We start from the raw sequence: 25846 nt of genomic DNA on the forward strand, positions 1-25846 counted from the left end.
CCCTTCGAGAGCTTCGACACTTGCAGACCGACGTCCCGTGGGCAACGTAGCGGTTTTCTTTTCTTTTCTTTCTTTTCTTTCTTTTTTTTTTTTTTAAAAAAAAACACTAGGAATGATTTGAGTTATATACTACTGCTAGGGTGAGATAGTGGCAGTTTCGGCGCAAAAGTCGTGCAACAGTTAGCAGGCACCACTTAGCCGTGGCACACTTTCTGTTTCCTGGTCAAGCCTGTTCTCAGCCCAGGTGCCTTCCGCATCTCGATGGTATACTGAAGTATGTAGTGTGTATAGTACCTGCCTTATGCTACATGTAGTCCGTACACGCACTATGATACCTAAGGTATGTAGTCCTTCTAGCACCATCGTACGTTACACTTTCAGCACCCTCCGCTCAGCACCTTTCGTACTGTACAATACAGGGTAAAGGGTGTGTTCGTCCTGTCAATCACACCTGCTCTGGCCCTCTGTCGACGGCCTCGTTCCGTCTCTTCCGTCGAGGGCCACTCCTACATCAATCGGTGCCGTGCGGTATCCTGGAAGGATTCTAGGGCACCCTTCTACCTATGACTAACACCGCCGGTTTCACCTCTACCCATGCTAGGTGGTGCATGTTTGGTATCCAAGGTATCTACGGATGGGGACTCTTTCCGACCCTCCACTGCTGTAGTACTCGTAGGCAGCTAAGTATGCTCCAGACCTGCATCCATGTTCTGGCCTGCAAGACTCTCGCGACTTCGCTGTCTACTAATAAAGCGAACAACCTGAAACCATGTCGTTGAAACCGCATATTTTTCTGGCTGCCGCTCAAGGGGCCCAGCAAACGACCCCTTGCCACGGGCTTCCTCAAGAGAGAAAATTTCGCAGTCGAGCGGCCCGCGCGTTTGTCATTGGCTGGGTTCTTTCATTGAAAGGATTCGCTTGTGGAAGCGAGAGCGTTCTTCCGTTGTCTTGGGCAAAGCTTGCGTTCCAGCAACAAGGCATAGTGTAATACTGGTTGTGTAAGCGAAAAGCTATGGGCTATGGTCTGCCATTGACCCTTGAAAATGGTGGGTATAAACCAGGCCTCCCTGGGAGTGTGTAAGATACGGAATACAAACACTACTTGGTACGGATTCTACCTGCAGATCACAGTCCGGTTCGGACCTCAACGGTGAGTTCATGCAAGGGCGGGGAGGCCCGGCTTGGAACGTCTGTTTTTCAGCTGCCCATCGATTCCGCCTGTCAGATCCCGAGTTCGACAGCAGTTCGGGCCCGAAAGGCTACAGGCCCGTGGGGTAGTACAGCACTTCCACACAAAGCAGTTACCTCTATCAGCCGGCATGAGGCATCAAGGAAAACTGCGAAGCCCCGGGCACCCTTACTTCTTCACTTCACCAGGCGGGACAGAGCAGAGAAACATTATGATATCGTCGCGTGAGCCTGCACCGAATAGAATCGCAACCGATCCCATTTACAAAGTCTATGTACCACTTGTTTTTCCTCTCTTGTGACCAGTCTCGGTAACTCAGGAGCCCGTGCATTCCCTTTACCTTTTTTTTTCTCCCTTTTCTTTCCAATAGGTGAGTAGAAGGCCAGGCCCTAACGAGGTAGGGGATATATGCGTATAAAGCCAGATCAGGGCGATGGGAAAGGGACACAGGTGCACCCGAAAGGACAGACTTACCGAAACCTGGAGTTCAGACTGACACCCGTTAAGCTCAAGACTTCCCTTCCCTCGTCCTTCTCCTCCTTTTTCTATATATACCGTCAATCAAATTTATTGACTGGTCGCAGTGGCCTGCACCGACCGGCGGGCCTCGCTCCTGGCGGCCTTGTCTTCGCTCTCTTCGGAATCGTCGTCACTGACGGGCCGGCTCTCGCCTTCCCTTGATGCTCTACGGCTCCTGGTCATCTAGAGAAAGAGAAAAAAAAAAGGGGGGGGAAGAGACGCAGTGTCAGCACAGCCCTCTCATTACTTGAGCAATTGGTCGGGGTGAAGAGAAGAGGAAGGCGACTTACCCATGACCGTACGCCCCCAAACAATCCCAGAGTATACCCCGTCACAAAGTCATTCACGTTATTCGTTGGTCTCTCTCCAGCCGTGGCAGAGCTACTGCCGGTCGTAGGGCTCCTAGGGAAAGGGAATCCGCCACCGTATGAGCCCGCACCGGCTGAGGACGACGACTGACCCGGACCGAGCGGACTGCTAGGCGGCAACTCTCCGTTATTGCTCTGGCTGTTGTTGAAGCGGGCTGGGCTCTGTGGGCGCGACGAGGGCCAGAACTGGCGCAGCTCGCGACTAAGTTCCTGGCCCGTGGTGGCCCAGTTGGCGCGGATGTTGTCGCGCAGTTCCTGAACGTGGCGCTTGAGCTCGAGCTCGTTCTTCTTGAGCCAGCTGATGTTGAGCTCCTGCCGCGAGGTACCGCGCCTGAGCTGGCGGGCGATGTATTTCTCGTAGTCTCGGACAATCCTGCCCGAAGGGTTAACTTGTTAGCCTCAACTGTGTCGTGTTTTTTTTTTTGGGGGGGGGGGGGAATTGGGCAAACTAGAGAGGTAGGGGGTTGGAGGGGGGTGCGTGCTTACTTTGTGATGATGCCTGTGGTGCTTACGCCCTCGGTCCGTTGGGTCACCAAGAACTTGCCCGCCGCCTTGATGGGGGCGTAGATATCGTCGCCTTCGTCGGCGCCGTAAGGGATGTCGTCGTGTGCGACGTAGTCGATCTGGTGCTGTTCGAGGAACTCCGGAGTGACAATCCAGGGGCAGTTCTCGATGACCTCGTCGACCCATCGGCAGTGTCGCACCGTCTCGGCACGCTCTTTGCCTGAGAGCACGGTGAGGCCCTTGCGCTTGTGCGTCTCCTCGTCACCCGTCACGCCCACAATCAGGTACACCTCAGGAAACGCCTTTTTGGCTTGCTCCAGCTGGCGCATGTGGCTATCGCTCCCGTTAGCTTCGACAGACGCCGTGTGCACTCCCAATCCGGAGAGTCTGCAGCTCCCCAATGCGGCCGATGAACATGAACATACCCTAGGTGGAACAGGTCGAACACGCCGTCCGCATACACCCTCACGGGGCGGCCGACCGGAGGCGGATTCGTCGTGTAACCCGCGGGGTGGGTAAGCTTGCCGATCGGGGGTGGGGGCATGGCGGCGGCGGTCTTGTTGCTGATTGTCCCGCTGCCATTCGCGACGCCCTCGCCAGCGGTCTTGATAGACGCGGACTTTCGGCTCCCCTTTCGCGTTACCCGCTCCGCAATATGGTCGCTGGTCTCGGTGGTATCACTTGGCTCGCCCGGATCGAGAGCCTGAGCTCGCTGGCTTGTCCCGGTGCCGCTCGTTGAGCCGGCGGCGGGCTGGTCAGAACTGGAACGCTGACGCTTGTTCGGGTGGGCGACGGCGCCGGTCCTGCCGGACTCGGGGGCGGTAGTATCACCATCCTCACCCGAGGCGTCTCGCGACTCGGTCTGGATGATCTGATTCTCGCCCATGTCGAGGGCGGAGGCCGTGTTGTTGCGCTTGCGTTTACCGCCGTTTTGGGTTGATGAACTCGCGGATGACATGGTGGGCAGGTGGGAAAGGGAGGGGGGAGGGGATTCGTCTTCCTGGCGAGAGAGAAAGAGGGGTTCTGGCTAAGGGAGGGAAAGAGCAAGCAAGGTGGGCCCGGAGCGGGTGTAGACGCCGTTGATCGTCCCGGAACACCGAGTGATGGGGCCGGGAGTCGCGGCGGGCAGTCCTCGATAGTGGAGCGTGGTAGCGGAGGTCTCCTGCTGTTTGTGCTGGGCGACTTCGTAGTTCGCTCAAATCGCCAATTGACCAACCGTCACTCGTTCCCTTACGGCAATTGCTGTCTCGGGATTCGAGTGGCACGTCATAAAAGTACCGAGACGTGAAGGGGTCTTGGCCGTCAGCTTGTCGCTCGTGCCCGGCGCCCAGCTCGTGCGAAAGGGGGGGAGAACCGAAAAAGGCCCCGGCTGCTGGAGCGGGTATTGAGAAGAGGTGGCCCACACTGAGCAACTAGAAACTTCGACGGGACAGCTGTCGGGCTCGGCGAACAAGACACCGAACACGTCAATTGAAAATGACACCAAATTTGTATCGGGTTCAGTTCGCACCATATGCAGTTAAGGTAACCAGACGCGTGGAGTCAAGATCGCAAAGAAAGGGGCTCCAGGCCAGTGTGCCGCACTTTTACTGCATGAAATTTCCGTTCCGCTCAGGCTTTGCTATAAGGGTTGCAGGGGTGTGTCTGGACCCCTGCTATAGTCACGTCATCCATTGCAGTCCAAAGCCCCAAAATCATGCGCCGCGGGCGTGGCCGTGCCTCCACGCGGCACAGCCACGTGCTGGACACCGCAGTGATGATGTTGGGATATTCCCCGGCTGCGTCATTGGCTTTACGAGCGAGCAGAGGAGAGATGCAGAGGGATGTGGCGCGCTGCAGCCTCGAGAACTGAACTTCTTTCAAAATCATCTATTGTAATATCACGCCGAGCTGGAACTTCTTTGGAGCATTGGACCGCCGGACACATCTGTCCGACAGACTGACCCTCACAAAACGCTCCCGCTTTTCTGATACGTATAGCGTTAAAGGCAATGGCGCACACACACAAACGCATATACACACACACACACACACACACATACACCGGTAGAGAGGGAGAGAGGGAGAAAAAAAAGGGGGGAAGGGGGGAGAGAGAGATGAAGGAGAAATCTGCTGCAAGCCATCAAGGCGGAATCTGTTCCTCCCACTCCCTCAACCTCAGCGCAACTGAACGGTGTTCTTCCTCACATAATGCCGGCCACATCTCCGCGGATCGCCCGGCTTGCTCATGTAGCAGTATGACTTGGCCCCCTCAGGTGCCACGGGTCCATACTTTTGCTTTACCGAGCAATACTCGAGCCCTTCGCCCATCCATTCTTGGATGTGCTTGTGCAGCTGGCATCTCGTGACGCCGCACATACGACAGTATCCCTGCCCGCGGACCCGCAGATTCGAGAGCGTGCTCTTGTCCTTCTCCCCAACTCCCTCGGGTGACGCCGCAGCGGCGTCCTTGCAGCCGCTGGCGACACAGGGGTTCTTGCGTACTACATTGGTCGAAAGATGCCACGCCCACTCAAGCTCGTTGGGCCCCTCCCGACGAGTGGTGAGGGGCACGGTGCCGTGGAGCCGGCGGTGTATCGCGTAGAAGTGTTTGTTGGTCAGGCCAAGACAGGTGCTGTCGATGGGGTCGAGGAAATCAAAGATGACGAAGTGGAGTTCGGGGGGCAGGTCCATGAGTTCTAGTCCGTGGGCAGGCTTATGGCGGCGGGGGATAGGCTGCTTGTCCGTTACCGAATAGGACCGCCGGGGAGGGCCGAGGGGCGGTCGCCGTGCCGGTGGGCGCGGCTGTTCCGTCACTTGCTGCTGGCTTGGCTCCCGCGAGGGTTTGGCTGGAGTCCCGGGTGGGACTTCCGTAACTGGGGATGGTTGCGGAGCCGTATAGAGAGAGAAAGCAGGATATTGAGGGAGGAAGTATTCGTGCTGTGTTTGTGCTCGGCGCGGCATGCGCTTGCCCGCCTTGGTCTGTTGCGTCTTGTGCTCCTCCCGTGGATATGGAGACCTCGGCCCCTCAAGAGAGGGGGGGCCATTGTATAGGACCTCGATCATAGCGCGAGTAGGTGATACCGTAGGTGACGATGGGATCTCCGAAAACGGGCGTGCGTGTGGTGTGTTGCTGACTTGTTATAACCCCAACTCGGGATTGTAGGCACGCGCCCTTCGTAACGGGCCGCACTCGATTGGTCTGACGCGGGGAGAGGGCTGCTGGGTAAGGTGATGGCAAAGATGGAGGTCCAGATTTAGCGCGGTCAGGTTGGGTTGTAATCAAGTGCCAGGTACGCAACTGCGTCAGGTACCGATGCCGATGGCTATGTGGGTTGGAAGTCGAGAGCCCCTCACTAGCGAGTTCATAGAGGGAGGACACGGAATATTAATAGTGGTCTCGACGGAATGGCGAAGCAAGTCTCTGTGCAGTTTCTGTGGTCGGTCGAGAGATCTGCCGCGAATGGCGAAGTGGTCAGACTTGAGGGGCCGGGACCAGCCGAGCTTGGAGTGTTCGAACCGTTGCTGGAAGGTGGGCAGGGGGGTGCTAAGATTGCCGAGAGAGCTTGTGTGTAACACCGGCTGGCATGGAGGCACTGGGGAAGGGTACGAGAACACCAGGAGCAAAATGTTCAGAAACGGATTGCGTGAGACGGGGCAAAGGAAACGCTGAGGGCTGAGGGGAGGGGCGATCAGCGACCCTGATTCGCTGGGGTGGAACGGGCCTGGCTCCAGGTCCGATTTCCGGTCGTCTTCTTATCCGGCGGTGGAGAGAGGGTACACAGAACCGAAGTGGGCGGAGGGTATCGGGGGAGCCTATCTGGAACGGGGAGCCTTTGAAAATGTCTGCTCATCCGCGAATGGATAAACCAGTGTGCTGCCCCAAAGGTGTCTGTGGGAGCGCGGGATACCGAGTTTAGAGCTTTGTCTGGCCAATGAGGGTTCACCAAGTGCAAACGACCGCTGTGACCTGAGGTCGCGGCGGGATCTCTACACATGGAATCGCGTACTGTACATACATACTCGAGGCACATACCTTACATACTTGGCATGTGCATTCCACTCACGTGTACGCAGGAAAGTAGGCGTGGTCGACGGCTCGAGGTGCAAGGCTTGCAGGAGTTGTGGGGATCGACCCGTCTGGACCTCTCGCTCCAGAGGTGACATCCGGCACAATTAACGTCACGCGGCTCCGTCGCTTGTTGCCACTTTTGTATCCCGAACCCAGCTGTATGGGATTGACCCCTGACCGTGTAATCCGTTCTCAGTCCTGCGTCGAGTATCCGGAATAACTATGGAGTATTCCGTAGTTTGAGACCCGAAAGTCAAGGCACTGTGTCTTGACACAGAATAGCCCCCGTCCTCCGGGTAACTAACCCGTAACTAATTCAATTCGGGAATGGCCACCTTCACAGACAGTTGACTCGTTTCTTTAAAAAGTTGGGTCTCCGAGGGAAACAGTTGCAGCAGATCTAAAGCCCCACTGTTTTGCCCCGCCACTGCGTTCCTGGTTATGCTGCCCAACTTTCTCAGATCTCTGTGCCGTTGAAATGCTCCCAGTGAAAAAAAGCCCAGAGTTGCCACGTTGCGCCGAGTTGCAAGAAGAATTGCCGGCTTCCATCAGGCCATGTCCGAGAACAACCCCGCTTTGGCGGTGCGGGGAGTTGTGGCCTTGGTGGCAAGAGATCGGCTCCGTGATCGACTCGTGCGACTGCGCCGCGACCATGACATCGGCCTCATCCTCAATGGAAAAGACGGGCCGCCGCAACGAAGCTGCTATTTTGGGGTCGAGAGCTTGTGAACACAATGCCTGGGAAGGACGAAGGCGATTTCTGAGACCCGGACGAGGCCCGGTCGAGCCTCTTTCACTTGCCACGGCACGCTCAGCCACAACACGCGACGTAGAATCTGTTTGAGGCCCTGTCCTAACCGCTCGTATCTTTGACGGCCTGCCAAGACGCAGGTCGTATCGTCCATCGTGTAGCGTGACCAATTTTTGGTCAATAAAGCACCCTAAAAGCATCCTCGCGAATGCGGCTTTAAGGTTGAATGGTATCGAAGTATGCAACATGCTAGAGCCGCGAGGGATGTATTCCTAGACGGCGATCCAAATGACCATAAGAACAACGTCCATGCCCTTGGCCTCGCCATCCCATTTGAAGCTCCACATGCCGTCCGTCTTCTCATTCCAATATCCGCCCGTTGCGCTGTGCATGCCGCGCCGGCCAGCCTGTCCCTTCTTGGATGTGCCCTCCTCTGTCGACCCGGTAACGGGTTTATTGAGCTGCGATGTGGGGACGACGTGCTGTACGATGGTGCTGTTGATGGCAAACTTGTAGGCCGGGGCGGTGGCACCCTCGGGGGTGGCCTCTGACATGACCGCCTTGAGCATCTTGTTCTAAAAGACGGACGGTACATTAGCGGGGCGTTGATGATCCATACGTCGGCTTGCCACGTACAATGATCGTCTCGTTCCATTGCGCCGTCTTAGGGTGTTCGTAGTATTCGGCACTTTCAAGGACACTGTTGCACACCTATCGCTGACCATCAGCTCCTCCTCTTCAACAATGACATGTGTTGCTGTCAATGTTCGGATCGGGGTGGGGGCCGACGCACGTCGGTGGCTATCTGCTCCAGGCGCTTGAACGGAATCGGCTGTCCTCAACGTCAGAAACAACATCGAAACCAACAGTTATCTCACAGAAAGCCGTACTGCGTTGGTTTGGGAGGCCATCGTGGTACTAAGTAGGAAGGGTGGGCGTCTGTTGGGGAGCGTATGCGGTGAGATTCTGACCGTGTGTGATTCGTCGAGAAGCAGCGGGAAGATATACTCGGCCAGAAATCAGATCACTAGTTGTTTAGTCTCTGTGTTAAACTAGTAGGGCGGATGAGCTGAATTTGAGCAGTTAGCAGGTGGTAGCTTGGGATCGCGGTCGGGTTCCTGATTGTTGTTCACGCTGCGGTCTTGGCTTGTATCGATATCTCACTAGCCCCCCTGGACTCGTGAAAGCCACGATTGTACGTACCAGCCTCATGACGCTTGGACCACCCTAGAGAGCTATGAGGGGTCTTGAGGTAGTTACGAGTGACTGAGGTATGGACGAAAACGGACTCCTGTGACGCATGCTTGAGGTTCCTGCCAGTAAGGTGCTTAAACATGACCCACGTGCTGAACATCCGCCAAGTACAGAAGTAGTCCGACATCCTCTTCTGATTGATCAATTGACTTCATTTTCGCACCCCAGTTAGCAGCTCTTCGGAACGACGACAACTCGCGCAGGCTCGGAGAGTGGAAAAGACGCCCAAACGGAGAAACAAGAACAACCAAAGGCATCGTCTAGTGATCATATTCATATACTTAAAGTCGAACGCAGGCCATCCGTTATTTGGCTTTTCATCGCCACCTATATAACCAGAACTGCTTCCTTGTCGTGATGTCTAGCCAACCTCTTCTTCAAACTGCGCAAGGTTGGTTCGACCTACCCAGCTAACCAGCCGTACAGGATCGTTTCTAATGTACTCCCTTCACAGGCAAGCGCATCGCGCTCCCGACGCGCGTTGAGCCCAAGGTTTTTTTTGCCAACGAGCGAACGTTCCTCTCATGGCTCAACTTCACTGTCATCCTCGGTGCCCTCGCCATCGGCATGCTCAATTTCGGAGACCGCCCCGCCTTCATCTCGTCTTTCTTATTCACGGGCGTCGCGATGGCAACGATGATATATGCACTCATAACGTACCACTGGAGGGCAAAATCGATAAGGATGAGGGGGCAGGCGGGCTTCGATGACCGGTTTGGTCCGACGTTCTTGGCCATCATCTTGCTGCTTGCAGTAGTGGTCAACTTCGTTTTGAGAATCGCTTACTCGTCCCAAGACAAGCAACCTTGAGAGGCGCAGCTTAGGGAGACAGTTCCTGGGATGTGGGCTGCGATGCTCGCGGCTCTTCCAGCATCTGAACTTCGTCCCTACGATCCCCGCAATGGTGTGGTTCGGCATCCAAAACAACCGAAGCTAGTGTGGATATGCGATGGCGGATCGCGGTATGCGGCGAAGCGATGATAATAGGAACGGACACCACGTGTATTTGCCTGGGTTTATACTATCGGCGTTGGTCAGAAATTGCATACTTGACGAATCGCCCCCAATGTCATTTTTGCACAATGCGGCTTCCAAAGGGGTTGTCTCGTGTTCAAATGACAAATGGCGCCGAGGGTTGCATGATATTAGCAGGCACGCCGCCTAGTAGTAGTAGGAATGCTGGGTATCACGCTGTACTCTAGACTCAACGCCTCACTGCGGACGGCGATCTGCCTCTGGTTTAGCCCATCTCCGCTGTTACAAAGTCTCGAGAGTACTACGAAGATATGTTCGCGGCCAGCCGCATTTCCTGGCAGAGGCCGCCCTAGCCAGCCAGCCCCATCTTCTTCCTCCACAGGTAATCTATGTGCTGCTCGTTCGTCTGGACCGAAATATTCGGTTCCGATTTTAGCTCCTCCAGTGGTACCCTTGAAAGGATGACCACAATGTGCGCTTTGTATCTTATTTTCGCTGGTTGCACCGCTTGCTCATGGATGGTCTGCGGGAACGTTTCGAAGCACTCGTCGTCTGTGCTTTCCCTGTCTTCACGGTCGGCCGCCATGAATGTGTCCTCCACCACTGATGGTTCCTTCGTCCCCGGGAGCGGCTCCGTCTCCACCGTCTCTTTTGGCACGTTGTACTGAAACCATTTTTGCTCGCTCTCTCCAATGCGCCGTTTGATGAGCTCTGCTATTGTTATGAGTTTGCTGGACGCAGATGACTTGGCGCAGAGAAGCACGACGCCCGGAAGTACCGCCCGGTCCCATGGACTGAAGCGGCCAAGGTGTTCGAGAGCGTGGTCGACATGCTTGCTGATGCTGGTCGATGACATTACAGACATGGTTCTGACTTCGAATTTTGGCCGCAGCTTGGCGAGGATAGAGTTGTGGATTCGACTGTAGTCTCCTACTGTTGAGATCGGGTGTTGCGGCCATTCTTGTCCTTGGGTATGTGATCGAGGCTCTCCTGCCCGCCGCTTTTTCGGACTTCGCTCATTGCTGTCACTGTGAAGCTTCCGCTTGCCATGATGTGGCTTCGGGGACGATGACTGCATAACGTCTGGCGCAGCCATGGCGCTTGGAATAGTCGCCATATGCTGACAGAAGCCGGCGGTTGGAATGACGGGCAAAAGTGGTTGTTGTCGCGAAAGCTCAGTTGTCGAAGTTTTGATCTGCTGTATTTGAAGGTCGCGAGAGACAATGGGACTTGGCGCGCCAGATTGCGTGGGGTTGTTTGACAAGTGCCGCCTATCGATAACTACTCTGACCGAAGGACTGGGAGGAAATCGCAACTTCATAAAGCATTCAGCTTCGTTTTCGCAGGCTCAAGAAAATTTAGCAGGGTATCATCGTGACTTGCTGGCGAGATCTTGATATCTGCATTTACGATAATTTTCTAAAGGTCGGGTTCTCTATTCCTACCATGTAATCCGTATTTCACACAGACAAAGTCTTGCAAGATGGTATGTACGTCCGTACATGAGGTCCTGACATCCTAGCTTGGCCCGAGATGGAAAGGGAACAAGGCATTTGTTTTGGAGAGTAAAACTTTTGGTGTCAATCTCCACCAGTACTCACCGAATCAAAGTTACGAGGAACGATACAGATAGTTACTGTCATGAATACATAGGTATGGTCATGTAATTTCGAGGCATCCGTGCATCGCTCTGCTCATTCCCAAGTACTCTTGGCATGCCTGAGATGGGGCTTCTCGCATCCCGGTTAATATCCTTGGTCCGAAACACATCTCCAAGTTGCAGCATGTTTGCCCACTAACATCGTCGTTTTGAGCACAGCCCACTCACACAGTGCCCTCTTTCAGGCAGACCTACCAAGTTTGACGGTGCTCCCTGTTCTCACCTGCGTTTACTGTGTGTATACTGGAGCAGCGTCGTGCACTTGCTCAGAAATGATATGATTCTACCGCTTGTCAGAGACCTTGGTCACAGCGTGGATGCACTCTCGGCGGCTCTCTCTCTTTTGTTGTGTTTCGCGACTGAGCCATTATGAAGTCGCTCCTTGTTGGAAGTTTCGCGTGCCTTCTCCCTTCGCTGCGATCGGGTTGGATGCCCAACAAAGCGTGAACACACGCGGCAGCTCGCTCTGGCCAGGCAGACGGCCCCACTTGACTTGTTACCCCCCTTACAACAAGCCAATCAGATATCAGAACTCCCTTTCAAGGAGCGATCCTTGGCAGTGGCCCAAGCGGCGTCAGCAAGTGCCCGGCTTCCCTGTCCCTTTGCCTCTCAACTTACATCCCAAACAATTTCCCCCTTCTCAGCGCAGCGGCTCCCTTCCAACACCGCGCAACAGCACCCATCCACCCCCCAACCTTTCTATCGACCTGTCAACCATCGCTCAGCAAAACACCCTCGAACTCTCGCAAAAACACCGCGCGACTGATTGAATCTCTCTTTCCAAATTTGCGCACTCCTTCATATCTATTTTTCTCACGCTCTCTCTTTCACTTTTTTAATATATCCTGCCGAGGCTTTGAGTAGCTGTCGTGCAGTTTCTAGCGGCTTCTCTCAGCGTCACTGATCGCAATCGCGACCGCTGCGCGGCACCAAACGACCACAGAGAGAGAGTGGCGCCAGCACCTCTCGCCTCCTTGTCTGGGGTTGGTCACATCAGCAGCGACCGCCCCCCTTTGGTTCCACACGCCCCAGCCAGCACCTGTGACTAAAAACCGAGCTATCCGAATTGGTCAAGCCGATCTCATTCCACGGGACCACTTGCAGGCGGACAGAGCGTTACGTCAGCCTTGCTCAGTCTCGCACCCCCCGACCGCCCCCTTTCCGACCCCTTGCCGTTGCTGCCTCGCGACAGCCGAAACATCACAAAACACCAACCACAGCCTTACCTTTCACGTCCCCGTTTCTTCCTCTCCGACGTCTGCCCTCCTGGCGCTCGCGGAACCCCTCATCACCAGGTACCTTTCTGGTCATGCCGATGTTCCGCTTCTGGACGTCCGACTCGAGGGGAAGCGATAAGACGATAGAAGGGCACGATCACCTTCCAGATTGCGCCGACCGCGTCGCGCACGGCCGCGCGGGGCTTCCCACTCCCGTCTCCCCCAAAAAGCGGCGCCCAAGCTTCGTTGACACCGTTGCCTGTGATTGCCCGCCGGTTAAACGCTGCAAGACGGAGCAGAATGGCGGCCTGCCCTCACCTGTTTCCGCATCCGCCGACTGCGACGATGCGACGGGCATGTCGCGCAAGCAAAGCATGTCTTTCGACCTCGACGCGGCAAAGGAGGCCATCCAAATGCAGTTTGGGCTCGAGATACTGTTGAAGCATGACGAACTCCGACTTATCGACCAGGAGCTAGCCAAGTGCCAGGTTGCGCTTGAGCAGCTGAGACGCTGTCACCTCATTCCGTATCCTGTCCAGTGTCCGACGCCTAGCCAGATGCTGGAAATCAGCAGCGGCAAGGGCCCCGCCTTGAAGCCGAGAAACGGCGAGCCCGTGCCGAAGTGGGCGCCTCCGTTTGGTGTTGTTGAAGGACCGTATTCGCGTCATTATGCTAAGTGGCTGATACCTGATCCCGTGTTTGATGGTGTCCAGTCCGATCCACAAGGCCTGACGGATACGGGCCGTATGAGGAACGCCGCGGAAGGTAGGGCAACGAGAAGCAGTATCTCGGATGCCGCAGGCCCCGGTAAGGGCCGGCCAGTTCGCGGCACTGCAGGCCAAAGGTTACAGGCGCTATCCAGTGGATACCCACAACCGAAGGACAAGCACTCGCCGTGCATCGTCAAGCGATCTGATGGCATCACAGTCAAGCTTATTTGCATCGACTGCCACAGGTGGGACTTTTCCAGCACCCAGGGTTTCATCAACCACTGCCGCATCGCGCACAGAAGGGACTTTAAGAGTCACGAAGAGGCCGCCATGGCATCCGGACATCCCGTCGAGCTCGACGAGAACGGTGCTATCATTGGCGAGGACCACAAGAGTGCTGCTGCGGCGCCCTCCGGCCTGGTTCATGCCTTGGCGCGGCCAGACCCGATACCGGAGCATCAAGAATACAAGGCTCTGCTCTCCCGTATTAAGGCCTCGCTTGCCCTTTACAAGGCAGGAAAGCTTCCGGGTGTGAGCAGCATACCCGGTGTTCCAGCTTCATCGCCTGCTCCGGCGGGCGAGTCTTCACAAGACTTTGTTGGATCTCCCGACGTTCCCTATCTGTCGCAGTTGATGCAGAAGAGGAAGCGAGGCGAGAACTTGAAGGATAGAGTGGCCGAGGCGAAGACCAAGGTGGACTGCGACTGGTCGACTCCGGAAACGGATTCGGACGTGGATGAGCCTCCTACGGCTGGTGATGCTAACACCTCGGGGCAAGCCACGGCCCCGGCCGTGCGGACGCCGGCTGCCATGAGAGTGCCTTCTAGGGCCGCCGTGTCACCTTCTCAGCCACCTAGTGCGTTTCGGGCTGCTAGCAATAAGGGCCACCACACGGCAAGCCGTGATGCCACCGATGCCGCCGATGCCGAGTCTCCTGATCTCCCCGAAACCCCATTGTACGATGTTGAGATGGCTGTTGATCTGAGTCCAAATACCATGACCAGTAATAACGCGCCGTCGCTAGTTAGTGACGATGGGGAGTATGACGACTCGGACGACGGGTCGACCTCGGATGCCAGCGATGCAATGGAGACAGGGTCTGTCTCCGACATTGCTGAGATCAGCATTCACGACAGCGACGGCAGCGATGCCCGGGAAGCAACGCCGCAACCCGTCCCTCGCCGTCGCGGATCGACTAGCAAGGCGGCCAAGCTGAAGAAGGAAGAGAGCAGGCATGTCACTTTTGTGAGCCCTGCCCCCGTCCCAACCAACACCAAAGGAAGGCGCAAGAAGAAGTTTTGAGTTCGGTATGCGCCGCGCTGGATGCTGCAAAGAAAGACGATGATTACCGCTGTTACGAAGCAAAGGTTTGCACTCTATACACATTTTTAATACCATTCAAGCCTCTGAGACGGCTGAAGCTTTGTTCTTGGATTCGCACTGTCTCTTTATACCTGGGAGTAGATGGAGGACAACGCCGTTTACCACACTCAGAACACAAACCTTGTATGTACTAAATCATCGACTGGGCATCGCAAGATTCCGCCGTCATGGGAACCGGATTGGGCAAAGAGAGAAAGGCAGAGGAATAAGAAGATACCAATATTATGGCTTTTTTTGAGTTGGCTTCCTCTCGAGGTTTCAACGTTACGAGATCTGGCTTTTGTTTGGGACGCGTACTGCGAGGCACGGCAGTGCAAGAGCTTGGTGTTAACGATGGTTTGATTTGACTTGACTTCAGTAGTTATCGCGTATAGAGATGCCTTGGGCCCCCACCCAGTCTTGTATCATTCCACATCTATGCTGTGCTTACACAGTATAGCGAAGAAATCCTGAATAGAACAACGGATGATGATCTGGACTGATATTTTTTTGTCCTTTTGTTTCGGGCGACTCTGTATAGTCTGGCTGCTTATCACTAACGTAAGTAGGCCTTTTATGAGGATCGAGAGTCCAGCTTGTTCTAAGACCCTCTCAATCCGTGACGAAGAGTCAAGTAGGCGATGGTTACCATTTATGAACGTGACATGCACATAGAAAACGAGTATGCCATTTTTGTCTTCCCTGCTGCGCCGACGTAAGGTGACCAACGCAAACATCTCCTTGTGGTTGGATGCCGCCTTGACAGCAACACCAGCATTAAGCCCGGCGGTAGCTGTTAACTACAGCACGCATCATGCAGCCGTCTTCCAGCATACCCTCGACCATCGCTCTCCCCTTCCTTCTCTCACACGGCCAGGGCCCTCGATCTCGGAAAGCAACTCGGGCTGAGTCAAAGGCTAATCAATCTCAACATCGATATCCAGATCTAGGGCGCCAATGATGTCGTCGTCCATAAGCGGCTTGTGAATGACCGGCACGCCCGCCTTGGCCTGGCTGCGCTGCTGTTCCTGCAGCTTGGCGATGTGAGGTAGCAACTCAGCCGAGTGTCCCGCCTTGGGAGTGCCACTGCCACTGCCACTGCCATTCGCGACGGGCGTGCTGACGCCGCTGCCCTCGGCGGCACGGCGCGCCTCGGCCTCGCGGGCACGGGCGCGCTCCAGCAGCTGAGCCTTTCGGACGGCCTCGGCGTTCTTGCGCCGGTTCTCGGCGTTGAGCATGGCCAGCTTCTCCTGCTGGGTCGGACCGCGGTTCTCGGCCCTCTTCTTGGTCGAGTTGAGTTGGGTGCGGAAGGCGAGGCGTGGGACTTCGAGGTTGTCAAGCTTCTCTTGGAGGCGGGCGACGGCCGCCTCATCGCCGCGGGCGCGCGCCAGTTCGAGCTGCTTGGCCACGTTGTCGCGCTCGATGCCACTGTACTTGATGTGCAGGGCGTTCTGGCGCTTGAGCTTCTCGGACACCTCCTGATCAGTCCAGGTGCGCTCGATCAAGCCGTTGATGTCGGCAATCTTGGCGACCAGCTCGGGTTTGGTAGGGACCGGAATGCCTTCCGAGAGACAGACTTGCTTATACCGGTTCCATTCAGCTTCGGTGAAGGCCTTGTCAGAGCAGGTGATGAAGGGCCACTCCCTCTGGGCCTTGCCGTGGGCGGCCTTGACGTACATATCCACGACAATTTGATGCCCGCTGCGGTCGGTGATGGCGTATGGCCGACCCTGGGTGAAACCTACGCACCGTTAGATGTTATATCACCTTTGGTCGCGGGGTGCCCGAGAGAGAGAGAGAGAGGGGGCACTCACCCTTGATGACGGCCATGCGGTAGACGTCTTGCCGTGTCGTGGGATCAGGCCCGATATTAATACGGACGTAGCAGCCCGTGATGGCCTCCTCGAAGCCGGGGTAGAAGCAGACCTCAGCGAAGCGGGTCCGGCCGAGGCGAACGCGCTCAACGTCACGAAGCTCAGCAGGAGGGGCTTCTTTGAAATCAGGCGTTCCCGATTTCCGCCTGGAGTCTCTGCGCCAGTCATTGTCGCTGTGATTGTCGTCGGGGCTGCGGCTGCGGCGATATGAGGGAGAGCGGTGCCTGCGGCGGTCGTTCTCACGCTCCCTCTGTTCCTTGCGGTTGCTGCGCTCCTCGCGGGCGCGGCGCAGCGTGTCCATCTTGTCGCTGCTCTCGCCGGCCTTTGTGCGAGTGCGGGACGGCTTGCGTGTGGCATCTTCGAGATCGGCGGCGCTTGCCTTGCGCTTCTTGCTGTCCTTCTCTTGGTTCACCTTGAGCTGGCGCAGCATGCGGTTCTGACGGATACGCTCGTTCTCCTCCCTACGCTCGGCCAAGATCTGCTCGCGCTCGATCTCGCGCATGCTCATGATGCGGGCCTTTTCCTCATAGCTCTTGAAGAGGCCTTCGATTGGATATGGCGATTCATCGTCGGCACTGCGGGCGCGGTTCTGAGGGGCATCGGAATCCGAATCCGACTCGTCCATGGGAGCGGACATTTGCGAGCTTGGTGAAGCGGGCGGCGAAGAGCTAGATGGCGCCATGTTTGGTGGTTAGCGAAATGACTTCCACAGGTGTTGTCGATCGAAGCATGGGCTTATAAGCGGTGCGGCGAATATTTCAAAGCGAGACGCTGAGTGATGCAGGATTAAAGGGAAAAAAAAAAAAAAAAAGAGGAAAGAAAGAACGAAGGAGTGGCAGAAGTGTGCTGGGAAGGGGTGCAAATCAAGAGAGCCTCTCGGTTGGGAAGTGGCCGCAACTTTCCCGCTCCCATTCTCGCAGGCCTCAACAATGGGATTCCAACCTTCGCAATCGGATGCAAATGCACGGCCGAACAATAGAAGAACAGAAGGGCAAAAACAGAGAAGGAGGGGCACAACTCACGCCTGTCCCTCGTCTTCGGACTCATCGTCGCTCCTGCTCGCGCGCCCCTTCTTCTTGGCCGCCGTCTTCTTGACGGCCACACCCCGCGCTGACGCATCCTTTTCCCTGGACGACGCTGGCGCTGGCGCTGGCGCTGGCGAGCGCGACTCGTCTCGGCTCATATCCATCGGCTCTTCCTCCTCGCCCGACGACACATCGCCACCGGCCAGCGCAAGCAATTCATCATCGATATCGGACATGGTGGCGTCTCGGCACACGGATCGACGCAAGCTGAGCTGGGTCAGCCGCAATGGCACGGCGCAACACGGCGATACCTCGAAAGGCGCGGTCGGGTCGACGACGACGCGGTGGGAGAGGCCGAGGATTGCGGCAACGACTTGCGGCGGCTGCGCAGATTTCCCAAGCTAAAACCCGGCGGCGTATGCAATGGAACAGTGCGCAAGCGTCGGCGATGCCGATGGCGATGGCGATGGGTGCGGCAGCGAAGACGGGAGCGTAGGTCGCTGGGCACTGCGTATTTACGGGAAGGAAGGAGTTCAGGGAAGATGGCTGAGGCGCGATGTCCAACTTGCTCAGATGCCCCGTCGTTCCAAGCCATTGGACGAGTGCCCGCAATTGGCTCTTGGCATGCATAGTTACTTGTAATTCGTAGTGTAGTTTACTTGTTTGTTACAGTATGTATAGTACGGGGGCGTATTCGCCGCATTCACTAGTGTACTATGTACGGATGTCGCTACCAAAAGAACTGGCTCACCGCCAAATTTGACCGGCAGAATGAATCCGCTAAAAGCAACATAAAGTACAGTGGGGCAAAGCACTATAGCCACTAAAGCCTAGGCATTGTGGCCGATTGTTAGTGAAGATATCTTCTAAAACTTTAGCGACCTTGCATGGTTCGTGCACAAAGGCGGTGAGCCAGTTCTTTTGGTAGCGACATCCGTAATCCGTACAGAAGCCGGGGGAGTGGGCCAGGCTCGGCGGCGCCAGGGTCCGGGCCAGCACTCACTGGATCTGGGGCTCGGCAGCTGGCGACAGGTCCCCATTTCCCGCGCTGTAGTGGGGCACCGACAGACAATGAGCCCACGTTTGGCCCAGTTTGGTCAGTCGTCGAGCTCCTCGAACATTGGTACCGATATCCCATATCTCTCCCACGAAAGAAGGGCAAACGTCCAGGGCCCGGTGGAATTACATCGCGACTAGGTCACAATGGCTCCCCCCGGGCATCTCTGTCAACCGCTGCGCCAGCTGAGGCACGGCAGTCACCGTCTCCTGGCACGAGCACGGCAATTTCCACCCTCACGCCTCATCTCGTCGTCGGCAGTCGCATCCGCACCGAAGCCGCAGCCGCAATCGCAATCCTCATCCTCCTCGGATGCTCCTCCTCCTCCCAACATCCACAACAATAACAACAACATCAACAACAACAATAATAATAATGGCAACAACAACAGCAACCACGCCCGGCCGCCAAAACCAAAGAAGCCCCTCACCCCCGAGCAGCAGGCCTTCCTCTCCTCGGCCCTGCGCGTCAACCAAGCCGGCGAGCTGGCCGCGACGCTCATCTACACGGCGCAGACCCCGCCCGTGGTGGCGCGCGAGCCGCACCTGCGCCCGCTGATGCGGCACATGTACGACCAGGAGGCCGGCCACCTCTCCACCTTCAACGACCTCATCGCCAAGCACCGCGTGCGGCCCACGGCCCTCTACCCCCTCTGGTCCGTCCTCGCGACCGGCCTGGGGTGGACGACCGGCGTCATGAGCCGGGAGGCCGCCATGGCGTGCACCGAGGCGGTCGAGACCGAGATTGGCGGGCACTACAACGCCCAGATCCGGAAGCTGCTCGAGATGGTGAGCGAGTGGGAGGCCGAGGGCTACGACGTCGGGGACGAGTTCCGGGAGCTGATTGAGACGCTGAGGCGGATACGGGACGAAGAGCTGGAGCATCTCGACCACGCCGTCGCGCATGACGCCAAGAAGGCCGAACCGCACTGGTTGTTGACGGGCATCATCCGGGCAGGGTGTCGCGGCGCCATATGGGTCAGTGAGCGGGTGTGATCCAAGAGCGGGAAGTTGAAGAAGAGGGGGGGGGGGGAACTGTTGGGAGTGGGTAGGTGGTGCTGCATCCGCCCCCGCCCAGGACAGAGAAAGCTGTATTAAATCTTGTATAACTACAACGTGTGCGATTAAATATGTCTGCAACAAAACAAGAGTCGAGAGAATAGAAAGGGGGCAAAAAAAAAAAAAAGGAAAAAAAAACCAAAGATGACCTCGCAGAGCTGCTCCAACAAAGGACAAAAGCCGCAGCCAAACGGGCGCCAGTGTACCTGACACGCCATGCTGTATATGTAACGTTGGTGACCCAGGACTTGAAAGACACAATGCCGCAACCCCGTAACGCCGAGCGCAATGGCTTGCAGAACCGCCAAATCCCGCCGAATCTGGCCTGATCCGCTTCTCGAGAACCCAAGTCCAGTAGTATCCGTCGCCGGCCGCGTCTCACAGACGCGCTCAGTCACTAGGAATGCATTAGCAACCACCCTCGTCAATCCCTGTGACCGCACTCTGAACACTCACTAGATAGCCAACGGCGCCACCTGGTCAACCTGGAACAGCCAGTTTCCGTTCGTTTCCTCCACCACGAGCCAGTCATACGGAAACTGCACCAGCGGACCCTGTGTTAGCATCAGCAACTCCTCGGCCTCGGCCCTGGACAACACCTCCTCGGTCGCGCTGAAGCGGGGCCGGCTGCTCCTAGTCGTCGCCCGGCGCCTCCGCTTCTGCGAGCCCGACGGCTTGGCATTGTTACCATCGGGGTTGCTGCCGGGTGTTGGAGAACCGCTTCCGTTTGCGGACCCCGTGCTGGCGCCCGTAGGCAGAGGTTTCTCCTGGCTGGAGAAGGTGGCACGGCGTTCCCTGCCGCTCTCGGGGTTCGTTCCAAGGCAGTTATTGGTTTCGGTCCTGTGCAGCGTGTCGTGGCTCGAGTCGATGGCGTGATCATCTTTTTCCGGGTCCCGGTTCGTGCCGCTCGATAGAGCCGTTTCTTCGTGCGACCCGTGAGTCGTGTCCCGCTTCTCATTCAGCACACCGTCTCCCGATCCGGGTGTCGCCTTGGAGGCGGTGGTCTTCGCAGCGGTGCCTGGCTTCTCGGTCACCGCGGCGACGATGGCCGCCGGTCCCGGCGCACTGATCCCGGCGCCCGCAGACGTTTGGCTCGGCGCCCCGGCAGCCGAATGGGGCTTCTCTCCTTCCTCGCTCGCACGGTGGCCATCCATGCTCGCCTTAAAGCGAGCGTTATACTGATTGAAAATCCTGTATTCCGCCCAATTTGTCACTTCAGAATCCGGCATGCATCTGAAGACACGTCGGTAGATCCGAGTGTTATTCTCGGCAGCGCGAGACCAGACATCGTCGTAGAAGGCCGGATTGAGCGGATCGCGCATGCAGTCCTTGTGAATGTCGGCCAGTTTGATGTCGAGGGGAAGCGAGCTAGCGGCGCTCGGAAGCGGCCGCCCAGCCGAATCGACACGGGCTGGCGGGCCGCCGATGTCTGTATCGTCGGCGACGGGCAAAGACGGCAGCTGGTTCGCACGCGGAAGGCCGGCCTGTTCAGTCGTCCGCCTGTCAAACGGTGGCATCGGCGGCATACCGTCGTTGCTCCCTCCGGCACCGTCGGGAGTCGCGGCGCCAGGCGGCCGGCGAAGCACGTGCGGCTTCCTAGGGCTCTCGAGCGTGGCCTTACCTTCCGCTGCGATGTCCTTGAGGAGCACTTCGCGATCGCTGACAATGACGGAGTCTCTACCTTGGTCAATCGCCCTCTCCTGCGCTGCCTTCCACTGATCAGGGCCGAGACCTTCCAAATCTTGCTTGAGCTTCTCGGCCGAGTATTCCTGGGACTTGCTGCTTGCTGAAAGAGTACGTTGCCGGAGGCGAGGCTCCTCCGTGCTGACATCGTGATTAACGCTGTGAGACTCGTGTGGGAATGTCGGGGTTTCGAGCGTCTCAGCAAAGGAAGCCCTCCTGTTTTTAGAAGTTTCTTCCATTGGCGGCAACTCAGGCCCGTCGCTGTACATTTCATCCATTTCTGCCTCGAACTGCTCTTGACGGTCGAGGTCAGCCTGCCGCTCCTCCTCCAAAATCTCGTCTACATCCAAGCCCAAGTGCTCTCGCATGAGCCGCAGACGCAGCGTATGGGCGAACCTCCCAACTTGGTACGGACGCCCGGCCATGGTCGACCAGATCAAGTCTGTGTCACGGACAATAGCGGCGGCTTCGGAATCGCGGCTGCCCAACATGGATCGTTCATTGATGTTGGCCGACCCGATCAAGGCGACACGGTCGTCGACAATGATGCACTTGGCGTGAATGTACAACTGCTCGGTCGTCAGCACGCCATTTCCCAGCTTGCCCCACTGACGGAGGCTGAAGAACTGGATATAGTCCTCCGGCTCGATGCCGGCGGCCCGCAAGCGTCCGAATATGGAGTGCTCCCCTCGGCAGATGCTTCGATATTGACACTGCAGAATCAGCCGGACGCTTGAACCGTCAGGCTGGTTCACCTCGTTCTGAAAGCCTGGCATCAGCGGAATGATGACAATACAGCGCCAATCTTCATCGTTCTCGTGAGCCCGGATAATGCGGCGAACCAAGGCGTCGCCGATACCGTTCACAATCTTGTTATTCAGCGTCTCGGTACTGGTGATGAAGAACTGATTCTCAATGTAAACGAAGTGCTCCGAGTTCTCGATCATCTTGATGTATGCCGACTGGATGCTATGTTCCGTGTGCTCGATGCCGAGCGACCAGGTCGTTGCAGAACGGAGAATCTGCACCTCACAGGTCCCGCTGAGACCCATGGCTTCCAGCTCCTCTGGCTTGCAGTCTGGGGGCGGTAGCAAGAATGGGGTGGGCCTCGTCGGCTTACGCCCGCGCCGAACGTAATTCCATCTCTGGACAAAGTGGCGAGTGAGGTCTCGAGCCGGCTGCCCCACGACCTGCATCGCAACGTCGTGCCAGGGCATGCGAGGCGTCATTGACCGGTCGTACATTTCCGCATACGGCTCGTGGAGTTTGGAGAAGTCCAAGATTCTCGGGTTAGAGTAGTCCTTCCCGGGGAAGAGTTGGCAATGTTCAGCGTCCTTGGGCGTGTCCTGGGACTCGAAACCGGTAGGCTTATCATCCACGACGGGGTGTTTCGGGGTGTCCCACCGGCCAAAGCACAGGTCGATGCCACCGATGAAAGCAATGTCGTGGTCTACAATGCAAATCTTCTCGTGGTGAGCAAAGAAGAATTGGTTCTTCTTGAACTGATGCGGTGACCGCTGGATGAAGATGTTGGGGTGTAGGTTGAGGAGTGAGAACTTGGTATACTCGGAATCAATGGGAATGGCGGCCTCGACGTTACGGTAGACAATGACGAAGATCTTAACGCCTTCCGCAGCCTTCCGCTGGAGCAGCCGGTCAAGGCGCCACTTTTGACTGATGCAAGCGGGCCGTCGCATGTAGAGCTCTGGGCTCAACCACCAATCGTGGATGTAGACGACATCCTTTGCCATGCTGATGGCTCGGGATACGTTCCACATATAATCCCGGCCGTCAACGAGCCACTGTGCATGCACGCCGGTACGTACCGGGGCGAAACTGCCGAAGCGATTCTCGCGATGCCAGGGGGTATGCTTCAACATCTCGTTGATGGATTCCTCAAACTGCGAAATGAGATGCTGGTTGGGTGAAAACAGCTTCACCTTGCGCTCCGAAGTTATGATTTTGATCGTATGGTGTTTCCTGGTGGCTGGGCGAGCCGAAGGGTCGAGGTTATCAATATCCTCGTCTCGCTCTCGGGATTTAGAGTGAAGATGCTTGTCTTTGCTCTTGGTGATGATCTGGAACTTCGGGTCGACCAAGAAAACGTCGTAAATGTTCATGTTCTCGGGCGATTCGACGCAGACAATGTAGCTTTGCCGCACTAGGAACCACTTCCGGCTGTGCCTAGCGATCACCTTCCCTGGCGTAAGCACACGGCGGAAATCCAGGCCTTGCGATGACTGAATATGCAGATAGCATTCCTTTCCGTGATAGCTGCCCTCTGCCGCGAGCCGGACGCCAAGCGCAGAGAGTTCGAGGAAACGGCACAGGCGGTTGCTGTCTGCCCTGAACATCAGCCAGCGTATCATGTCCTGGAGATATTTCTCCAGCATTCGCTGCTGTCTCTCAACATATTTCCTCCTTTGCGCAGCGGGATCGGCGACCTGGTTGAGATCAGCATTCGAGCCCAACGCTGAGGGTTTTCGTCGGCCACCGAGATAAGGCATGCGTGACCGTTTTTTGCGCATTGGCGGTCTATCATCAAGGTCGGTCCCTTCATGGGCTGTCGCTTCGCCAGCAGTAACTTCACCGGCAGTTTCCTCGGCGCGGGTCTCGTTGCCGAGCTCCTCTTCATCGTTGTCGTCCAAACCTCTGACGCCACGAAGATATGGGAAGGCGGACAGGGGAAAGCGCGGCTGCTTCGGCCGCCTAGCGCTATGATCAGAGCTTTTCGAAGGGAATCCCTCATTTCCCAGGGTGAGCTTGTACTTCCAGTGAAGGTTCAAGATATCCTTGATGGACCGCTTGATAGTCCATTTCATCTGACTCGGACCGCTCCCATACTCCAGTTCCATGGTAAACATCCAATGCCTCTCGCTGTCCTTATCCGGGGCCGGGGCACTGTCGACGATCCGCAACCTTAACTGCTCCAGCAGTACGGGTATTCTCTTGTTCCCATGCTCGTCCCGCTGGATCATGCTCGCGAGCATCAAGACAGCTGGTGCACCGCCGAATAGCTCTGCCATGAGTTCTGCAGATTTGGAGAAGTCGAATTGCTCATCCTTCTTTTGACGCAAGAGCCTGAGGGCGCCCTTGACCTGACGCCATTTCTGAACACCAAAGGTGGAGGCCCTGTCTGCGCCGAAGAAAGGTCTCCTGGGGCTCATGGCATCTCCATCTGATGCGCCGCCGCCGCCGCCGCCACCTCCTCCGAGAGCAGACAGACGCCTGAGGTGATGGCCCACTCGAAGTCCAGCAGCGCTGTCGGGGTCCTCTCCTTCTTCTCCTGGCCTGGACATCCACCTTCTCCTTGAGCCCCGCTGGCCAGCAAGGCGGTCTCGACCTTCACCTTCGGAAAAGCCATGATCGTCAGCTCCAGCCAATGGCGCACGTCTCAGGAACCCAAGGCGGCTTTGGCCATCTGGCATGTCCGGACCTAAAGCGCTAACTTGTGGGGTACTGGGCACTGAGTAGGATTCCGTTCTCGGCCTCCGCATGCGCCTTCTCCTCTTCTGCTTTCCCTTTGAAAGCCCGGCAGTGGTTTCGTCTGCCGTTTCCTCGGCATCTGCATCATCGTCACTTCCCTCGTGCACAGCGCGGGAGCCTCGATTCGTCGATCGGACCGCCGTGGGCGAACTCGTCGTCGATGGCAGCTCAGGAGTCGCTGAAGACACCTTTGGAGTTTGTGGTGCGCTAGGCCCGGCAAGCTCCTTCAGTTTGGTAATGAAACCGGAGCCGCGAAGCTTTCCCAAAGCCTCCCTTGTGTCCCATGATCCAGTTCTCGAGTGCGTCGGTGCGGTGTCGGGAGCACCATCATCCGGAGTGAACTGCACACTCTTCCTGCCAGCAACGGGGGAGGCCGGTTCGGAGGATCCGGGAGCCGCCGTGGACTGCGGATGTGTATCGACGTTTAGCGCCGGCGGCTGCAGCGCGCCGCTGGATTCCGCGTGAGGATTTGCCTTGCAATGGGGAGGGCGTCCGTTCACGGAGTTGGCGGGTTCATTCTCGGCGGCGCTTGGCTTCGCAGCGAAATCAATTCCATCCGAAGTTGCGGGAGTTCCAGGCCCAAAGACCTTGGCTTGTGGAATCGTGGGCATCTCGGCGAAGGTGCCTGATGCTAGGGTAGATTCCTTCCGAGTGATGCCGGTATGATTGCCTCGGGTCGTCGCAGCCATGGTTTCCAAAGCGGAAGCTTATGGATATCCAAACCGGTACGAGGTTCTGAAAGACCAATCCTCAATAACGAGACATGGCGCAATCAGATTGGTTCAGGTTCCTCCAAAGACCCAACTATGTTGTGAGGTTGCACCAGCAGACTGCTTTCAGGCGTCTCGGTTCAAGCGGCGCAGCGACACGGAGGTAGTATCACTCTCGCGAGGCTAACCGTCCGGAATTGTCGAGATTGAAGCCCAAACTAGGTACGCCGATAGAGCGTGCAAATCGTCGGGAGGCGTCGTGTCGTGGATCTCTGTTGAATCGTTCAGCGGTTGGTGGATGATTCGGATAACGTAGCGGATCAGCTGGGTCGCACCTGTCAGAATGGATAAACCTCAGAATCTCGCTCTAATTACTGGTAGCCAAGTGTTTAA

General features: G+C 56.8%; 9 protein-coding genes across 9 annotated transcripts; 3 read left to right on the plus strand and 6 right to left on the minus strand.

Moving 5' to 3' along the window:
- Positions 1-1400: 1400 nt before the first annotated feature.
- MYCTH_111814 (uncharacterized protein) lies at positions 1401-4088 on the minus strand. The gene is made up of 4 exons (XM_003664442.1): positions 3006-4088; positions 2563-2913; positions 1999-2449; positions 1401-1891 (listed from the first exon to the last, which is right to left on the minus strand). The coding sequence occupies exons 1-4, from the start codon at positions 3536-3538 to the stop codon at positions 1757-1759; spliced, it is 1470 nt and encodes a 489-aa protein (XP_003664490.1). The 5' UTR covers positions 3539-4088; the 3' UTR covers positions 1401-1756.
- A 559-nt stretch (positions 4089-4647) lies between these two features.
- Positions 4648-6225, minus strand: MYCTH_2315675 (uncharacterized protein). The gene has a single exon (XM_003664443.1). The coding sequence runs from the start codon at positions 5623-5625 to the stop codon at positions 4738-4740; it is 888 nt and encodes a 295-aa protein (XP_003664491.1). The 5' UTR covers positions 5626-6225; the 3' UTR covers positions 4648-4737.
- Positions 6226-7317: 1092 nt separating this feature from the next.
- MYCTH_2307379 (uncharacterized protein) lies at positions 7318-8529 on the minus strand. The gene is made up of 5 exons (XM_003664444.1): positions 8391-8529; positions 8273-8321; positions 8176-8214; positions 8019-8093; positions 7318-7957 (listed from the first exon to the last, which is right to left on the minus strand). The coding sequence occupies exons 2-5, from the start codon at positions 8291-8293 to the stop codon at positions 7655-7657; spliced, it is 438 nt and encodes a 145-aa protein (XP_003664492.1). The 5' UTR covers positions 8294-8321; positions 8391-8529; the 3' UTR covers positions 7318-7654.
- A 349-nt stretch (positions 8530-8878) lies between these two features.
- Positions 8879-9703, plus strand: MYCTH_2307383 (uncharacterized protein). The gene is made up of 2 exons (XM_003664445.1): positions 8879-9027; positions 9091-9703. The coding sequence occupies exons 1-2, from the start codon at positions 8994-8996 to the stop codon at positions 9444-9446; spliced, it is 390 nt and encodes a 129-aa protein (XP_003664493.1). The 5' UTR covers positions 8879-8993; the 3' UTR covers positions 9447-9703.
- On the minus strand, positions 9704-10804 carry MYCTH_2307385 (uncharacterized protein). The gene has a single exon (XM_003664446.1). It carries the CDS (start codon positions 10705-10707, stop codon positions 9961-9963), a length of 747 nt encoding a protein of 248 aa, XP_003664494.1. The 5' UTR covers positions 10708-10804; the 3' UTR covers positions 9704-9960.
- Positions 10805-12358: 1554 nt separating this feature from the next.
- On the plus strand, positions 12359-14829 carry MYCTH_2307387 (uncharacterized protein). The gene is made up of 2 exons (XM_003664447.1): positions 12359-14565; positions 14738-14829. The coding sequence occupies exon 1, from the start codon at positions 12581-12583 to the stop codon at positions 14498-14500; it is 1920 nt and encodes a 639-aa protein (XP_003664495.1). The 5' UTR covers positions 12359-12580; the 3' UTR covers positions 14501-14565; positions 14738-14829.
- Positions 14830-15045: 216 nt separating this feature from the next.
- MYCTH_2134860 (uncharacterized protein) lies at positions 15046-17960 on the minus strand. Its single transcript, XM_003664448.1, has 3 exons — positions 17457-17960; positions 16375-17102; positions 15046-16301 (listed from the first exon to the last, which is right to left on the minus strand). Exons 1-3 carry the CDS (start codon positions 17693-17695, stop codon positions 15478-15480), a joined length of 1791 nt encoding a protein of 596 aa, XP_003664496.1. The 5' UTR covers positions 17696-17960; the 3' UTR covers positions 15046-15477.
- Positions 17961-18488: 528 nt separating this feature from the next.
- On the plus strand, positions 18489-19770 carry MYCTH_2307394 (uncharacterized protein). The gene has a single exon (XM_003664449.1). It carries the CDS (start codon positions 18663-18665, stop codon positions 19509-19511), a length of 849 nt encoding a protein of 282 aa, XP_003664497.1. The 5' UTR covers positions 18489-18662; the 3' UTR covers positions 19512-19770.
- MYCTH_2307396 (uncharacterized protein) lies at positions 19771-25747 on the minus strand. Its single transcript, XM_003664450.1, has one exon. The coding sequence runs from the start codon at positions 25430-25432 to the stop codon at positions 20030-20032; it is 5403 nt and encodes a 1800-aa protein (XP_003664498.1). The 5' UTR covers positions 25433-25747; the 3' UTR covers positions 19771-20029.
- Positions 25748-25846: the final 99 nt, after the last annotated feature.

Source organism: Thermothelomyces thermophilus, chromosome 4, assembly GCF_000226095.1.
Source record: "Thermothelomyces thermophilus ATCC 42464 chromosome 4, complete sequence".
Lineage (NCBI taxonomy): Eukaryota > Fungi > Ascomycota > Sordariomycetes > Sordariales > Chaetomiaceae > Thermothelomyces > Thermothelomyces thermophilus.

Bases quoted from the DNA above. Each gene is read 5' to 3' on its own strand.
- MYCTH_111814 (XM_003664442.1), bottom strand. From the start codon at position 3,538: ATGTCATCCGCGAGTTCATCAACCCAAAACGGCGGTAAACGCAAGCGC. The intron at 2,914-3,005 runs GTATGTTCATGT...CGGGAGCGATAG, and splicing joins TTCGACCTGTTCCACCTAGG to CCACATGCGCCAGCTGGAGC. The intron at 1,892-1,998 runs GTAAGTCGCCTT...CTCTTTCTCTAG, and splicing joins TTGGGGGCGTACGGTCATGG to ATGACCAGGAGCCGTAGAGC.
- MYCTH_2315675 (XM_003664443.1), bottom strand. From the start codon at position 5,625: ATGATCGAGGTCCTATACAATGGCCCCCCCTCTCTTGAGGGGCCGAGG.
- MYCTH_2307379 (XM_003664444.1), bottom strand. From the start codon at position 8,293: ATGGCCTCCCAAACCAACGCA. The intron at 8,215-8,272 runs GTACGGCTTTCT...CGTTGAGGACAG, and splicing joins TGGCCTCCCAAACCAACGCA to CCGATTCCGTTCAAGCGCCT. The intron at 7,958-8,018 runs GTACGTGGCAAG...TCCGTCTTTTAG, and splicing joins AATGGAACGAGACGATCATT to AACAAGATGCTCAAGGCGGT.
- MYCTH_2307383 (XM_003664445.1), top strand. From the start codon at position 8,994: ATGTCTAGCCAACCTCTTCTTCAAACTGCGCAAG. The intron at 9,028-9,090 runs GTTGGTTCGACC...CTCCCTTCACAG, and splicing joins TCTTCTTCAAACTGCGCAAG to GCAAGCGCATCGCGCTCCCG.
- MYCTH_2307385 (XM_003664446.1), bottom strand. From the start codon at position 10,707: ATGGCTGCGCCAGACGTTATGCAGTCATCGTCCCCGAAGCCACATCAT.
- MYCTH_2307387 (XM_003664447.1), top strand. From the start codon at position 12,581: ATGCCGATGTTCCGCTTCTGGACGTCCGACTCGAGGGGAAGCGATAAG.
- MYCTH_2134860 (XM_003664448.1), bottom strand. From the start codon at position 17,695: ATGTCCGATATCGATGATGAATTGCTTGCGCTGGCCGGTGGCGATGTG. The intron at 17,103-17,456 runs GTGAGTTGTGCC...GGCGCCATCTAG, and splicing joins TCCGAAGACGAGGGACAGGC to CTCTTCGCCGCCCGCTTCAC. The intron at 16,302-16,374 runs GTGAGTGCCCCC...AACGGTGCGTAG, and splicing joins CCGCATGGCCGTCATCAAGG to GTTTCACCCAGGGTCGGCCA.
- MYCTH_2307394 (XM_003664449.1), top strand. From the start codon at position 18,663: ATGGCTCCCCCCGGGCATCTCTGTCAACCGCTGCGCCAGCTGAGGCAC.
- MYCTH_2307396 (XM_003664450.1), bottom strand. From the start codon at position 25,432: ATGGCTGCGACGACCCGAGGCAATCATACCGGCATCACTCGGAAGGAA.